General features: G+C 44.6%; 1 protein-coding gene across 1 annotated transcript in view; it reads left to right on the top strand.

Moving 5' to 3' along the window:
• The first annotated feature begins 4878 nt into the window (after positions 1-4878).
• ppargc1a (peroxisome proliferator-activated receptor gamma, coactivator 1 alpha) overlaps positions 4879-17091 on the top strand; it is a 253714-nt gene continuing 241501 nt past the window's right edge. The window contains exon 1 of the mRNA XM_037112327.1: positions 4879-7771. Coding sequence (XP_036968222.1) covers positions 7691-7771 — 81 coding nt within the window. The 5' untranslated portion in view covers positions 4879-7690. The remainder of the gene's footprint in view (positions 7772-17091) is intronic.

The raw sequence follows: 17091 nt of genomic DNA, 5'->3' as shown, positions 1-17091 counted from the left end.
TCTTCAGGGAAGTTAAATCTTCTTACTGGGATATTGATAGCTTCAGAAACAGTTGGAGTGAGGGGGAATGTTAATTACAAATGTTTCGGAACAAGATCAGTGTGAAATCCCTGCTGTGCTGGAGCCTGTTCTGGCTGTACTGCTTTGTGTCTGCGCCTCTCTAACGTGGAAGGTAAAGCCTGCAGTCGGGAGAAGCACTGCAGCAATGAATAAGAACCACCAGAATAATGGTCAGTGACATAACGGGAATGTGTGTTTAGGTTTACTACAGTCAAACCACGCCTGTCTTATCAGATTAAACTAAAAAAGAAAAGCAACGTCCAGCACTCGACTCGCAAGAATTCTTAAGCAGCAAGAAAGTTGGATGAGTTCTGACAAACTCCCTCCTCTCATTCTGTGGGTCAACAACTTAAACGAGAGCTGCCTGCGAGTGGCAGAGCGTGAATTCTACAAAGAGTTTGATTAGTAGCACTCTGAGGTGTGTGTGTGTGTGTGTGTGTGTGTGTGTGTGTGTGTGTGTGTGTGTGTGTGTGTGTGTGTGTGTGTGTGTGTGTGTGTGTGTGTGTGTGTCACTGAGCTGAGGTCAGAAGGCTGGGAGCGTCCTGGTCCTCCAAACCTATAGACTGATTACTGCTACTCAGCAGCCGGCAGCTCAGAGAGTTTGCGTGTGTTGTGAACATTTTATCATTTAGAGAAGCTGAAACTTCTCTGAGCTGCGTTTCACCTGCTTCACCGGTAACAGTCAGTTTGCTGGTCATGAGTGCTGCAACACAGCAGGTATATTTACTCATACTGCAGTTAAGTATAAACACAAGGTACTTTTACTTTACTTGAGTATTTCCATGTTATCCAACTTAATACTTTCGAGGCTGCAAACATGATGACTTTATAAATGATGGTGCATCGCTGTAGATTAAACTACCAAACAGCATGACATGCACATGCACGTTAACACAGCTGTGATATTAATCTGAATACATCCGATATAATAACGGAGTACTTTCACATTGTGGTTTTAATACCTTTACTTAATTAAAGGACCTGAATTCCTCTTCCAGCACTGCTGCACAGCCTGTGAGAACAAACTGATGGATTGCCTCAAGTGATGTCATCAGAGTCAGTGTGTATGGAGCTGAAGACTACAAGTTTGAAAAATGAAAAAATAAATGAATAAAAACTGTGGGTGACCTGACCAGACCTCTGCAGCCGGCGCTTCCTCTCGGCTCTCGGCTACGTTAGCATCTACCAGCACAACACGTCTGAATGTGAGCTGAATGCTGGGAAATGTGGGCACTTTTTTTGACGAGGAAGAAGGAATGAATAATAGATTATACAAGACAATTTTGCTTTTTCGACATTGATTATGATCATGATATTGTTGTTTACTTCATGTCAGACTGTGTTACAGGAGGGCAAAATCAGTAAGTGTCTGCACTGAAAGAAGTAAATAGGGAAAAAGAAATCCCAAATGGTGGAGTGACACGTCCTTTTGTCTTGCTTTGTCCGCAAAACACATAAAAACACTTTTCAGTTTACCAGCAGCGTCTGTCAGATGTGGGACATTTCTGCTTGAATTTTTTTCCTTTTTCTGTTTAATTATTGATCGACCAGTCCATGAATCAGTTTATACCTCAGCTCTGCTCCAGGTGGACAGACTATTCTGTGAGGAGAAGTTAGAAACATGGAAAAAAAAGCAGTGTTATTCTGAGAGATATACCTCGTCCGGGCACAATGACAAATGCAAATCAAAGACCCCATTTTATTTCTCCCCGTGTCTCTCACATCACCCTTTAAAAAGCAATTTATTTAACTGCCTCTAATCCAGATTTCTCTCTGTTCAGGTGCACTGTGGCCTTTGTGATAGCGTAACCTCGCATTCCTCTGTTCTGCATCTCAACTTTACATCAATTGTAAGGGAATATACATAACGTTGACCTGAGGATAGAGGCAGAAATGAGCCAGTAAGCATTTTTCACAATCTCTGTAGTGTCTGGAAGTAGGCAGGCAGAGATACCAGACCTGCTAAGGGAGTTTTAAATTAAGCCTGCAGATTGTGTAATATGCTAAGTCAGGACATTAGCATGTGTGCTTTAATATTTTTTGGACTGTTGGGAGACGAGTTTTTAAGTGGATGGCCTTTTGCTTGGGAACGTACACAGAACCACAGAACGGTGCCAGAGAGATTAGTCTCCCTCCAAAGTGAAGCCAATAGAAAACCCATTAGTTTGAGCTGATCTGGAAATTATATGGAATTGATCCCGAGGTAAGGACAGTTTTTCATGCTCAATACTTCCCATTGATTCACTCCGCCATAATTACAAATGAAAATCATTATGTCTCCAAGTTGTATTTTGTTAGTGTCTGATGTGAGGCGTGCGAGACCGACCGCAGAGTCCGACTTCTTATGTTTTTATATCGGAATTATTATTAGAAATTGAACTCTGACAGAGTCGGAATGAGATTCGTAGTTTCCCCTTTTTTTAGCCATTGGAGCTGAAAAGTTACCGGAGGTCAAGGATGCTCTGTACATTTCCCCACACAGCTGATCGTAGCACAGTCATCCTGGCCCCCTGCGCTGATGCTAGGGGGCCACTTTATACTGCTATTTGACAGTAACTCACCAAAAGTAGCAAACACAAACAAACACAAGACAGGTATTGTTCAGCGCGTTTCCAAACAGTGTGAATCACCACCTCGCCACAGCTCAATCTTCCACCACCCACAGAGTCCTGGATGGTGCCTCATCATCATTTGAGACTGAGGGGCAGGGAAGTTTATTGCAGAACACCTCAGCGTTTCAGGAAATCCATCCCCGCGCCCGGTCTTCCTCCTCCCATCCCACGCCGCGCGCCCCCCGCCACCCCCCCCCCCCCCATCTACCACCAACGCCCGCCACCAATCGGAGCCGAGACAGGTGTCTTATCTCCATCACACAGCACAAGCACAGCCAATCTTCCAGGAAGATGGCGACTGGAATGTGACAAATCCATCTGTCCTGGTTTGAATTTGTATGCTAATTTGAAGTAATAGCCCCTCTGGTGACAGTGCAAGGGAACAATTCAATCATGCCATCTATGACAGTTGCTTTCCAGCCTTCTCTGTGATATGGGAGTATATGCACGTACCGCCGGGTTAGGCTTGATAAATTGGTTATGTAGGGGAGATGTGGCATGTAGACTGCATGTTTAAAATGGGCTGCCAGTTTGAAATGAATCTACTACTGAAGACACCTGTGCAGAAATGTGCAGCCACTACCTGTTAGAAGAGGGGGGGGGGCACAATATTTGATTTGACCTCATTTATTTCTCTCGCAACGCTGCCGGATCAGCGGCTGTCCCTGAACTTTCACCCAATTTGACTGGCGCAGCCTTCATGAGATACGTGTGAACGATAGAAATATCCCCACATAAAATCACACTAACACAATTGCTACATTGTCACACTGAATTATCTCGCGCTGTTGATTTGATTCCGTGGAAAGCTTTCATGTGTCACTGGGCAGAAGAAGAAGAAGAAGAAGAAGAAGAAGAAGAAGAAGAAGAAGAAGAAGAAGAAGAAGAAGAAGAGCCGGATCAGAGGGAGCCGACATGCACAAGTATCCGATCAAGCTGCATTCAGAAAGAAGCCGGCTACACAGAATTGTGATTTCTCTTGTGTCCCGCACATTCCCCTGCAGTGTGCAAATGTATGGCGCGCTATAATCTTTAAATTAATCTACAGCACAGGACAGATTATGGTCGATGGTGACAGATAAGGCTGAAGAACAAACCGCTCTTCATTTTGCTTGCATCACTCTTTTTCTTTACCTCTGGATCAGGGCCTGCTTCCTCTCCAGGCGCTCAGCTGGTTCACCACCGGCTCTCCCCGTCGATGCACAACAATCACTCAGACCTGCAACTGTCACAGAAGTCACTGCAAAATCCCTTATTTTTGTTGCTACTCAAAGGCATTTTAATGTGTTTTTACTCCACAATTTGCAGCATTGACACGCTAACGAGCCTCGTGAGAATTCATTAGAGGAAACGTGTAGGCTGTGTTATGACCAAATGGCCACGGGGGACATTCACTGTCATTCCTTTGCCTTTCTATACTCTCACCACTGCAGTGAATTCTTGACTGTTTCTCCAGGAGAAAAAAAGAAAGAAAGAAAATGCACAGCGCTTTGCCAATTGACCACACTTCAAACGGGTGCAGATCATGCGTGGCAAACGCATCTGATCAAACAAGGAGGCCGGCAAAGAAAACTGATGAACAAAAGGCCCGTCTGACTGCACGGGTCCCACATCACAATAAATAGTGTGCTAAAAGACAGCTCGCCAAATGAGCCCTGCTAGCAGTCCTCCACCAAGAGCTCGCAGCGAACTGAAAGATGTTCTGTGCTCAGCATGGCTGCACGTGGATAACAAATTCTGTAGTACAAGATTGTACAGGTTTTGTTCTGCAGGAGGAAGGTTGTCTACTAGGAATATAAATGAACTTTAAAGGAGCACTATGTAGCTTTGGGTAAGACATTTGAATCAGAAGAACTGAATAACAAACTCTCCTCTCTGACCTTAAAGGACAACAAAATTCAATCTGTTTTACTTTGTTGACATGTGGCGGACCCTGCCACCTTCCACAATCCAAGCAGTGTTCTGGGGACCTGATTTTCCTCTGAGAACAGCTTGTTTATTCAGTTATGGTAAAAAAGTTATGCCGATTATTTCACTGTATTTCTGCCTCAGTCCCCCATATTTCCTCAATGAGAATCATCCGACGCCTGTGTTTTTTTATTATTGCAAGGTCCCTCAGAAGCAGAAAACTCTCCGCTAACAACACTTGTGCAGAAATTTGAGACTTTCTTTAATCACAAAAAGACAATCTGGGAGCAGCGGATGGATTCAGACATGCAGTAAACAGAGGAGGACCTCTCCACTAGTTTCTCCTTCAAATTAAGAGTCTTCCTCCAGATGGGACACCACTGTCCTCATCAAATGTGGACATGCAGCTCCTTCCTTAACAGCGTCAGTCGTTCTGGGCTCCGCAGTGCCGCTGCTTTGTTTCCTGTCTCAGCAGCGAGTGGACTGCTTTCACCTGGCGGCTCAGATGTAAATCAGCCTCTTGAAGGCTACACGGCTACAATAAAACCAGCAGGGCTTGCTTTCGAATCTGCAGTAAAAACTTGTGAAGGCAACACTGTGAGGGACAAAGGCACAATTGACCAGCTGTGCTTTCAAAACAAAAGTGGTCAGCGGACTTTTCAGCCTGCGTTGGCATCTAAATGTGATCATTATGTGTGATCTAACTGACATTTATCAGTCACTAACTTGTTTGCTTTCTGTACTTGGCACTGTTCTGTGGCACTGGCAGCTGATTCAGGAATATCCTGGCCTCTGGCTGTATGTATCTCAGGTGCAGTGGGCTGTGTTATATTTTGTGCTGTGTAAATAATGCAGGTGAGAGCAGGAATTCAGGGTATGATCAGAAGTTTTAGCGTAAAGAAATATAGGTTGAACTCTTGTGCCTTAATTTCAGTATTTCATCTGCCTCCATGTGTCGATCATCCGGCCCTGCAGCTCATCAGGAGCCCGGCTGGTTTTCAACCTCCCCAAGTTCTCCTCTGCATCCACCATGGCTGCTCGAAGTACAATTCAAGCTGCTGGTACTTAAAGGATAAGTTCACCCAAAAATGAAAATTCCGTTGTTATCTGCTCACCTTCATGCTGATGGGAAGCCAGGTGAAGTTTCATAGTCTGCAAAACATTTCTAAGCATTGCAGCATTCTCCTCTCAAGCTAAAATGGCTAGCGTCCTGTCTGAAATGGGTGCACATGGGTGTCGAGGGTCCGTGGTTGCTGTGAAGCTTCACAAATGTTTTGTGGTCTACAAAACCTCCCAGGATTTTTCATTGAGTTGATAATGACGTATGAGATTTTTATTTTGTGTTGAACCTTTTCCTTAAGTGCTGCGAATGGCTCGGGCTCATCCTACATCAGAGGGCCTCGTCAAAGAACGCTCTGCTACTTCACAATCCAAATGACGTCCAGACAGCAGAAACTTGAGACATCTTCCACCAGAGACTGAAAACTCATCTGTTCAGTCCAGAAACCTCCTTCGCAGCCTCTTATTGTTTCTAAATGTAGCAGCTCAGCATGTTGATGAAGCTGATGTACTTCATCCGCACGGCTGAATGCACATATTGTAAGTCGCCCGGGATAAAGGCGTCAGCTAAATAAACGTAATGTAATCTTAATTAAATGCCATGTACACTCACACAGGTGCTCTCACTTGCTCGGTCTGATTAGACCTCGTTTCAGGTCGAAGCCAGGCGGAGCCACGGGGAGATGTCATGATGTCACCTGCCTCTCTGTATTAAAAGTACAAATGATAAAGGTGTTGCCCTGCAGTAACAGGTGCGACAGAACTAACAGGAGCGCGAGGAAGACGTCAATCAAAAACAGTGTATGTGCCCACACAGTCCTGAGAAGACGCCTGATCAAACACCTGTGTGGGAGAAAACGCCGCTTCTTCTACGTTTTTTTAAAAAATACTGGCTGTAGATCTGTCAGAGCTGGAAGTAATATCTGTAACACTGGCTCCAATCCAAACTGAAGTTCCACTCAAAGTGTATCGTCAGGAAAATCAAGAATTAACACAGACGTAATAACATAACTGTTTAATTTGGAGGCTTAGGGAGGCTGTCAAAGTTTATCTTATCACTTCTGTGAATTCAAATCTACAGGCAGACTTACTTTAGTCCAAGTCAGTCGAGCACAGACTGCTGGCTACTTTTTCGGTGCTGGTGACATGTATTGCACGAGACGATGTAGTTTCACACAAAACTAGATGATATTTTACTTTATTTACAACAAACTGTGACTTTTCTTGACATGAAAAATCACTGTGAAAAAAACCTCATTAACAGAAGGACCTGTGTGGTCCATCAGGCAGCCCGGATCAGGCTATGAACCGCACATATGATGTTTGTAGATTTAAAAGATTTTTTTTTAAAGTCAAGGGAGCTGAAATTAGTTTGATTGAAGTGAAACACCATCTGGTTTTGTGTTGTGTTTGTGTCAGTGAACTACATCGTCTCACTCAACACACCTCACAGTGGTTTATTTTCTTAGTTTTATGACAAATGGCGACATGATTGATTTTAAAATGTATCCTGACATTAGGTCCTGTGGAATCCACTGGAAGAAGTCCCACAATGCATTGCTGCATTTAGGCCGCTAATTGCAGGTGAAAGACAATTAGCTAGCTGCTAGCTCATTAGCCGTGGTCACCAAGGAGACCCACAGGTGGCGGGAGGTGAGAGGACTCACTGTCGCATCTTTGTTAGTTAAAGTGTTCCTCGTCATGTCTTCTGTGGCTCCTGACAGCGACAGGCGGTCCGCGGACCACACTTTGGGTACCACCGCCGTCAAAAGCATCCCGCTCCTGGTTTTTTTTTCTTTTTTTTTTTGGAGAGGGGGAGAAGAAGCGCCCACGTGACGGAGGAGAAGCAGCAGCCTGCTCACCGCCGCTGGTTTCTCGGCTGATAGCTGCCACGGCGCCGGACGGACGGAGGAGCGAAGCGGGGCAGAGAGACGCACACAGACGGAGAGACTCGCCGAGGGAAGACGTGCCAAGACGAGAAATAATCTCCGTTTGCGACGCCAGAACTCCGCAGACTCCTCCAGACGACACGGCTGGCACGCACGCACACCATGGACGGTTATGCCCGGACCGAAGACGAGCTGTTCTCCCCGTGCCTCCTCAACCTCACCTGGGAGAGTTGCTACGAGCAGGTAAGAACCCTGAGAGGACACAACCAGCTCCACTCTGCGTCTTTCATGAGCGTTTTCTGTGAGAGAGTAGTCCAGTAAGTTGTGAGTGAGTCAGCACATCAGGTGAGCGCAGGTAGCAACTTCAATTCAACTTTAACTAATCAGCGAGGGTCCCCCCTCCTCCTCCTCTTCTTCCTCTTCCTCCATAAACTCCGGCTGCTTGACATTACAGTTGTAATTAAATGGAGAAAGCAGCCGGCTCCGCAGCGCCCCAGTGTCTCCAAACTACTTTTCTGAAAGGTTGCCTTCCCGAACTTCCACATCTCTGTGCGCAGGGCTCAAACATCCTGCAGATCAATAATGAATTAACTTGGTAGACAAAAAAACAACAACAAAAAATTCTGCTCATAAACAAGAGGCAAACTCAAACTTTGCATTCCTTTTGAAGTAACTGATGCGTCACGTTCAGCACCATGTGGAGGCAGAGATCAGAAGACCCATGGGTTGCCAGATTGGTGCTCAGAATCAAGTAAGGCAGCCTGGTGCTGGTCTGAGCTGGTACCTTGAGGACCGGATCGATGCTGTGCACTGTGATCCTGGAGTGTTTGGGCCTGGTCTCTCACAGCAAGAGCAGCAGCACCGGTGTCTGTTTGGAGATAATTACCTAATTCCTCCCTCTTCCCTGGAGCTTAATCAGTTCTGCCTTTAAAATACACTTATCGTTGCCGTATGAAATCCCTCTTAATTCTCACATTCTAATTTGCGCGAGGAATGTGTGAGGCTAAAGTCATCTGCCACAAGAATGCCAATGAAATCGTTCTCTATGAATGCTAAGAGGGCTCCCAGCTATTTAGCAATTTATGCTCCATGATTGATGCCAAAATATTTGTACAGTGATTTTTATGGTAATTTACTTGAATGCGACCATGAGAGCTCAGGATATATATACAGGATATTTATTCCTCTGTTATCAGAATCCAGGTTGCAACACAGTGACGGAGGACATTTAAACAATAAATCTCCCGTGGTTTAGTGGGCTACCATTTTGAATTACAAGTAATCACAAATTAAAGAGGATTAGGCTCTTAAAGCCAGCGCTGGTGATTGGTTCTGCTGAGAGTCGTATTGTAACAGTTATTTAGCCACGGGGAAACAAAAAGCCACCGCAAACATGATTCAGGATTGCAAAGTCATTGTGACTGGCATTTCAAATGTGCAACAATTAAGCCTCCGCGTCTGCTGCTAAATGGATTTTTGGCACATCAGTCGGGAGCCGCACATTTACGAACTTAAGACACTTAAATCCACAATGAAGAATCGACAAAGTGGCGTAGATTGTAGCCAGATACGCTCCCGTCCCCTGTGTTCAACTTCAACACTGAGGGGTTTAAATAGAAAAGTAGATTTTTGTACTGCATCCTTCTGAAATGTGTGAGTCCAATGATTTTCATTTACTTCATCTCTCAAGTCACCCGTCTTCTCAAGTCGTGAGTATTAGCCCCCTTTTTTTTTTCAGTAAGCTGTCACTGCAAATGAAATATCTTCGGGGTTTTGGAGTGCTGGTCGAACAAAAAGAGCAATTTAAATTCAATAAAACTCCAATGTGCGAACAACAAAGTGGGTGCAAGTTGCTGAAAATGTTCAAAGAATAAATATGAAGACTTGAGCAGAGGTTTCTGGAAGCTGTGGCGACCATATTTAACTTTTTCTGACACTTTGTGGACTGAATGATTAATCAGTTAACAGACGACATAAACGTTGGATTAATTGGCACTAAACACGATTGATGGGCAGAGGCGGCGGTGGCTTCTTCATTTCTGCTCTCCCTACAAAGAAAGAAAATGTGAAGCGTCTGAATGCAGGTCATGTGCTCGGCCAGCATGTTGTTAGCCATGCACATATCCTCCCTTGCCCTCTCCGAGTCCTACGGCGGGTGGGTAAATAAATAAATAAGGAAGTAAAGGGAAATGTTGACACAGCCTGTCCTTGTGGCCAGATTATCCACTCATGCTTGAGCGCTGGGTAAAGGCCTTGCATTATTCAGCCTAAGACACGGAGAGGGGGGAACTGTGGAAAAGCTGGGTCTTGCCGCAGGAGTTTGTGTGTGAATGTGTGTGTGTGTGTGTGTGTTTTGGGGGTAAGCGCCTCCACTTTTGAAAGAGCAGGCATGGGGATAGCTGAAACTCACTGGGTGGGGAAGATGAAGTCTGCACTTAATTATCAAATGAACTCATTGCCTCCCACTTTACTCGTCTTTCTTTTTCCACTCTCCGCATCGCTCACCACTCGCTCCCTCCTCGTCTGGCTTCTTGAGGGGCTGCTGTCCGTGGTGCTGAAAGTTTCATCACACATTTTGTGCATGTCTTTTGAGAATTCCAGGCTCCAATCCTCGCTCGCCGCTCTTCAAAAGCAATGTATTCCGTTTGTCTGGACAAAAAGCGTGCCAGCACTTGGCAGTCCAGCTCAAAAGAGTGAAGCCCTATCATTCAAGACGTTTTGAAAAAGCTGCAGGTAACACAGCGTGCTCTCCGAAGCAGTAAGGACTAATGCATATTTTTTTTTTTTTATGTGTCTGCTTCTGCCTACAGCATGTTTCATCACAGCAAGGCTCAAGTTACGCTACCACTCGCTCAGTGGCTGGGTTAAATGAAAGCTCCTTTGTGTGCGCTCTTATGTACAGTATTTGATCCGTGCAAGTCACTTCTTCTGCTTAATGAGTCAGTAGCCTGAATGGTTTTAGTTGAGGCACACTTTACAGCAAGAGAGGGATAAAATATGAAGTTTTCTGGCGTATGTGACTTGTGTCCATGTTCACACTGCAGGCTGAGGTGGACGATGAGCTCCATGTTGATGGACAAGAGAGTGAAAAGTTAAATTTTTGGTGCATTTGCACAACTATTCATTGGACATTTAGTCCTTTCTGTGCTCTCCTTCTGAAATTTAATTGAAAAGGAATAAAGAAAGTGTCATTATACATGAAAAATCACCAGCGTTTTTACTGCTGCTCAGACAAAAGAAGTCTTCTGATATTTGATACACAGGAATTATTGACAGGTTGGAGGAACCTAATCATCGATTGAAGCTCTAATCTCACACACCAGTACAGAGACTTTTCCATTGTGCCAGTTCGGTGCCGCCACTGGTGCCACTTCAAACACAGTCGTCCGTGAGTGGGAAGCCAGTGAGGAATCCTGATGTGTGTCTTCATTCACAAAGCTTCTGGTGCAGCGCCGAGACATATCTAGCATAATTCAGTTTACTGTTCATATTAGTCATAATATTTGGTGAGGCTTTTGTTGAGTTGACCCAACTGACCAGTGACGACCATGAAACCCTGAGACTGAATATCATCCCACAAGTGCTATGAAGTGGCACAAGTGAGTATGACCTGAATAGTTTTAGTTTTTTAACAGCTACCAACAACATCTGGTAAAGTCTATTCCACCTTAACTGAGACCAAGTCATTTCTAAGACCTGAGTGTATTGAGACTGAGGCACTGATGAAATAAATCTGAAAGATCCGCATTCACAAAAATATATTGCTTATAAAAAGTACGGTACCTAGCAAACAATTATTCACTACAGTGATATGAGAGTCCAGAAGCCGAGTAAAAAGTAAAAGATGAGACCTTAAATTCTCAAGACCGAGACTGATCTCGAGTGCTACAACACTAGTATGAGGTGAACTGGCCGTTCAAAATCAGGATTTAACAGGACAGATGCAAGAAAAACTTGAGGGGGAACTTGAGAACATCTTTATTACCAGTTCCAGGTTCCAGAAACTCACTTATTGTTTGTCATGGTTTGAATCTACGATCTGCTCCGTGTACCTAGAACTATTCCCACCTCTTACAACTACCCCCAGAGGAGTTCATCCAATTTCTCAGTTTTGGCACATCATTTTTTTATTTATTTTTTTTATTTCATCAACAAGTGTGTGCCTGATGAACACCTTGCTTTTGATAGCAATCCACAGGAGTCGGGCCTGTCGGCAGTTTTAATGAGAAGCGTGTTGTTCCCTTGCAGCATATTGCCAAGATATGGATGGGTAATTATCTAATCAAGACTTTGTGAAAGTGCTGCCACTTACTCACCACTGACCTGCTAACCATCTGTCAGAGTTTCTGCTGCAAGTTGTTAACATACTCCTAAATTGAACATATAGCTACATTTTGGCACGTGTAGGACTTTGGTTGAAGGTTTACATGGATACTGATGCTTGATGATAAGTACACAGATTTATAAAGGATGAATGAGAAGTGAGTAAAATTTAAAAAGAGGACGCTTTTGAAGTTTTTGAGGGCTTGCTGGTGCTTAGTGGGGATGACGATACTTTTCTATCATCCATTTATGAATTTAAGAGACACAGTTTTTAGATAATTCAAACCGTAACATCATGGCAACATATATATATACTATGGTGGCAGGGCCAGAGTGTGATGCTGTCCTTGGTTGCAGCTCTCCACGGTCATTTTTAAAGGTTTAGCAGTGCAGAGGGAGGAGGTGGGCAGGGCGCCTCGGCTGAGACTCCAGCAGGGTTGTTGACCACACACATAATCATAAATGTTACCAACGCGCACTTTATTTCAACTCCAAAGGGAGATGTGAACCACCAGAGGGAGCAACAAGCTTTGATTTCCCATGGAGCTTTAAAATTAGTCACGTCATTAGTTAAATCTAATGTAAGGATTTTCAGCAGGAGAAGCCTTTATACTGCGCCGCCACGGCCGAATGCATGCTGCACGTTAGCTGAGAGGGAGTGCAGGTAGTGTAAAAATAGGTGCCTTTTGATGGAATGTCTTTCAGCTTTCAGTCTTTATCACATCCCTGTGAGGAGCTTGTTTCAAAGATAGATTAATGTAATAGCAATATTAGTTTCCCGAGATATTAATCTTGTTTTCCAGCCCTCTCGCTCCGTGCTGTCTGAATCAACCTCATAGCAGAGGGGAGCGCAGGCACTCCAGACTGCATTCTTTGATTATGTGTGGGAAAATGTCTTCCTCACCATTGACAAGCTGTTGATACCTTGCAAAATCTGAGATGAAAGGAAATGCAGCTTAGACTGTGAAAAATCCTCGCCTTCTCACCGGGAGGTAAAAGTACTCTCACAAACATTGAATTGTACATCTGAAGTGTTATCAATTCCACCTGAAACGAAGGGCCCCGGTGGCAGAGCCGAACCCTCGTGCTTTTGATCGCACCAGCGGTGCCTGTAAACAAGTATTTTCCCATCTTCCTCTGTCTGTCTCTCCGTTTCCCTCCCTACTCTCTCTCTCTCTCGCTCTCTCTCTTCCTCCCCCACCAAGGTGTCTAGAGGGGGAGGTTCCTTTGATTATCTGCGCTGTGGATTAATTGCTTTTCTTAACCTCTGCACAGACGTGCTCCTACACCGCCCCGGAGCCCGCCGCACGCGCCCAGATGGACCCCTGCCAGGAGAAAAACAACTCACACCATGGTTCTACCTCCCCACCTTCTCTCAATTACTGACCTTCATCCTTTCATTTCGCCTTGGATGTTATCATCGGCATTATCAGTGTATTCACTTTGTTTGTTTAGCTAGTTACTTGGCGCACTGCAGCGTTCTTGGCTGTATTTTAAGGCAGACTGAGCATGTGTGAGAGGTGTATTAATTTCTGGGAAGAGTTGCATCAGTGGATGAGATGAGTGTGTGTTGTTAGGTAAATGTATTGTGTGTCACAAAGTGTCTACGGATCACCAAGTGAGCTTTTTATGCAGGAATATTGCGTTGCCTTTTTTTGTAACTGTCCTCATTCCATGATTAGGTAGATTTTGGCCTTGAAGTTGTGCTGGCCAAGCAATTTCAGTCACGTTTTCTTTCCTTCTTTTTTTTTTTTCCCAGCACTGAGTGCTCTTTTCCATCATACTTTGCCTTTGAGCCGCGCATGTGCATCACTTCTCTGAAAAGGTCCTGGCCCCTGCCTCCAAACTCTGTCGTAAAGCAGAGGACTGCCTCCATCAGACCTTGGCCTTTTTTTTTTCCTGTAGGACATCCTGAAAGCACATCCAGGGGCCCTCTCAATGATTTATGCACTATATCTCCCATGCAGAACATCCACAGCACCTTCACAGTTTTAACAACACTGTGCTAAAATGTTCTCAAGAGTTTGATTGCCACAGGAGGGAAGAAAAAGTTTTTTAATACATTTTATTTTATTTCTCTTGTTGGTGGTGACGGAGAGTTCAACATTAAGACATGAAGTTTGTTTCTTAGCCTAGAGTTGTTGGCAGAAAAGTGTTGGAATATAACCTTTTCTAGTCTCTGGCTTCGTAATCCATAACTACTGACTTTTTGGTCTTGGGTTCCCTCCAGTTCATCTTTTTTTTTTTTTTTTATCTCTATAAGAGTATCCAGACAAACTTCTCACAACTTTTTCTCGTAACTGTTTATGACATTACTGTAAGTGGCTTTAGGGTTTTTTTTTTTCAAGTGTAGCCTGTAATTGGTAATTGGTTCAGGTGTTTTGATATGGAGAGCACTGTGGGGCTCCAGTCTAACGGAGATGAGACAGCCCACACATACGCGCTCATGCACACACTCGGATACACAAATGCAAAATCTGCATGTGAGACATGAGCAGACGCATAATGTGCACAGTGAGTCACTCATTCACTCACTAACAGGCTAGACTCCCTGGACTGTACGGTACAGTGTGGTGTTGCTGATTTTCCCCATCAGCAGAAAGCCGGGATGAGCTGAGCTAATTGAGCTGGGAGGCCCGGCGGGGGAACAGGGCCCCTTCACGCACCGGCTCGTCACTTCCTTTCTTTATCCATCCACCACTGTGTCTCCAGTCCCACATCTCCAAACCACTCTGTGCTGCACAAAAGAAGAAATGCATGAGCCAAATTTCCAATAAATCCAGATGCACGTTGATGTGATCTAAAATAGGATTTAACCACATTGGCAATTCCACGCTTTACGGTAAATTATCGCAGTGCTTTTTTGACGCCTATAGTTCACGTCTGAGTTGTTTTCTGTATTAAATAATCCTCAGCGCAATTACTAAACCGTAAGCGTTCACATACACGCCCAAGCCAACAGTTCCTGAGTTGTGTGCTTCACCCAAACAGAATTACTATCCCAAATGGACAAACTGCATTGTCTGTATCACAGCAGACGAGCCGACAACAAAAGCAGATTACCTGTTCTATTTGAGGGATATTAAGATGTTACATGCCATTCGATGGGCCCTGGGAGGCCCGTCATAAAAGCCACGGCAAGCTGTTGAGACGGAGACTCTGAGTTGTTTCCATCTTTTAGCTGCACTCGGGGACTGATTATGGTCAAGCAAACGGCCTTTACCTGGAAAGTCACTTTCACTTTCTCGTCCACCATTTGTTAGTATGGCTAATGTCTCATTAAGTCTCTCAGAGGGGAAGTGATGTGCTCTTTGGGTGAAGGTTAGGCTCTCAGCTTATCATGAGACAAAAGAGAGACTGATTATGGCAGCACAGGCGTGCCTCAGCCTGTGTCTTTCACAACAAGTCCTATTTGTGTTACTGCCGGAGCTGCTTCATTACCCATAATCTATTAGCCCTCCTTCCACCTCCCCCAAATAAAAGTTAAAACATTTGGGCTAAATGATGAATGCTTGATCACTTTTGCGTAGTGTTCTGTGGAAAGGAGTGGACGGAGAGGAGGTGGGGGGTAAATTTTACATTATCAAGGAGATAATTACAAAGCAATCATAAGCTGTTTCCGGTAAAGTGGTAAACAAGCCAAGGGCTTGTGCTCTTTTCCCAAGAATAATTAAAAGTCGCTTTGCATTCTATGCATCAGTGTCCTTTCCTCCACTCAGTGGCCAGCTCCTGGCATAATAAAGCTGGCTGGATTTTACCATAGGGGAGGGGTCCTTCTCTCAGAAGTGATTAGGCATTTTGTGAACATTTTTTTCTGTCTCATTTCTTATCATAAATCTATAGAAAACTCATCATGTTGAATTTGTAGCTTGCTGTTTTCTGCTTTTCCCTTTTCATCTGTTGTGTTCCTGGTGCCAACGATCATTCTGAACAGCTGCGAACTGCTGTGTCACAAAGCGGGAAGGTTTCCAAATACTGACAACTACTCCGTCCATGGCTCTGCCTTTTAATGTCCCAGTAACAAGTTCATTCATTGATTGTTCTAGTCTTGAGAGAATGGGGAACTGGTGGCAGAGGTGTGGGAATATTAGATGAGAAGACCCTCCATTTGGCTGAATTCTCAACCCTTAAAATCAACCTATACTTGAAGTGACAATAAAAAGGAATATTCATGCTGCATGCATGCAGCATGGGCACAGAACATTAAAACTACTCGACAGACATCGTTATTGCCTCTTGCCCCAGATAAACCCGTTTAACGCAGCTGAAAGGGCTCAGGAGAGAGCACCAACTAAGATCAATTTCTTTGCACGTTATCAAGCACCCTCCTCAGTTTCCGAGCCGTGTCTATAACTTACGATGCCTGCAGGCTGTGTCACATCACAGCGCTGACATGTAGTCGTTACTCCACTTCTAACAACACTAGAATCAGTCAATTATCCATGGAATCGATCAACATAACCCAACTGCCACTCATTTAAAAGAGCCAATCAATCTGTGCAGGGCTTTTTCTCAATTTTTTTTCTTGCCGTTGTACAAGCGTTTGTGTGTGTGTATGTTAGGCGCCATGGGTCGGCCCATGATGGATCTACTCAAGTGACATCTCGTCTTCTGATTTATGGTTGTTTATCGCCTGAAGTTGACCCCTCATCTAGGCTGCCGCCACTTCCCATGATGCCTGTAAAGCCGCACATTGAGTTGCATGATTGCCTTGCCGGTCAAGGTGTCATCCGTGGAAATCGCACATGTAGAATCTGTGTTAAGAAGCACCTAAACTTTTAAACATTTGCACTACAGAGCTCTTAACTTTGCCTCTGTTACTCCGGTGTGGTTGGTGTGTGCCGGCTGCGCTCACCAACTCCTCAGTGACTTCATTACTAAATGAAGCGACCCATAATTCCACATTGCTGCCGTGATAAATGCTGTAGCGGCAGTCTGCGAGGCAGGAAGGGTGGGGGGACACCGCGTCCTCCCTACCTGATGACATGCAAGGTTTATCACGTTGAGCAGAGACATGGTCACCTTACCGCAGGCCTCATTGTGACAGCCGGCAAGTCACTCGAGAGCACCATTGGAAATCAATAAGCCCCTGCTCTTTAATTGTTAGAAAAAAGCTTCCCTGTTTACAGCATCACATCATCAGTCAGGACAGCCTGACTTTCATTTATTTTTGCCTTTTCCCCTCTTCCTCCTTGTCTTTTCCGTCTCCTCCTCTGTGGGATGTGCTAGCTTGCTGATTG

Source organism: Acanthopagrus latus, chromosome 10 (genome assembly GCF_904848185.1).
Source record: "Acanthopagrus latus isolate v.2019 chromosome 10, fAcaLat1.1, whole genome shotgun sequence".
NCBI lineage: Eukaryota > Metazoa > Chordata > Actinopteri > Spariformes > Sparidae > Acanthopagrus > Acanthopagrus latus.
The sequence above is the reverse complement of the archived record's forward strand: the minus strand, read 5'-3'. Positions and strand labels throughout refer to the sequence as shown.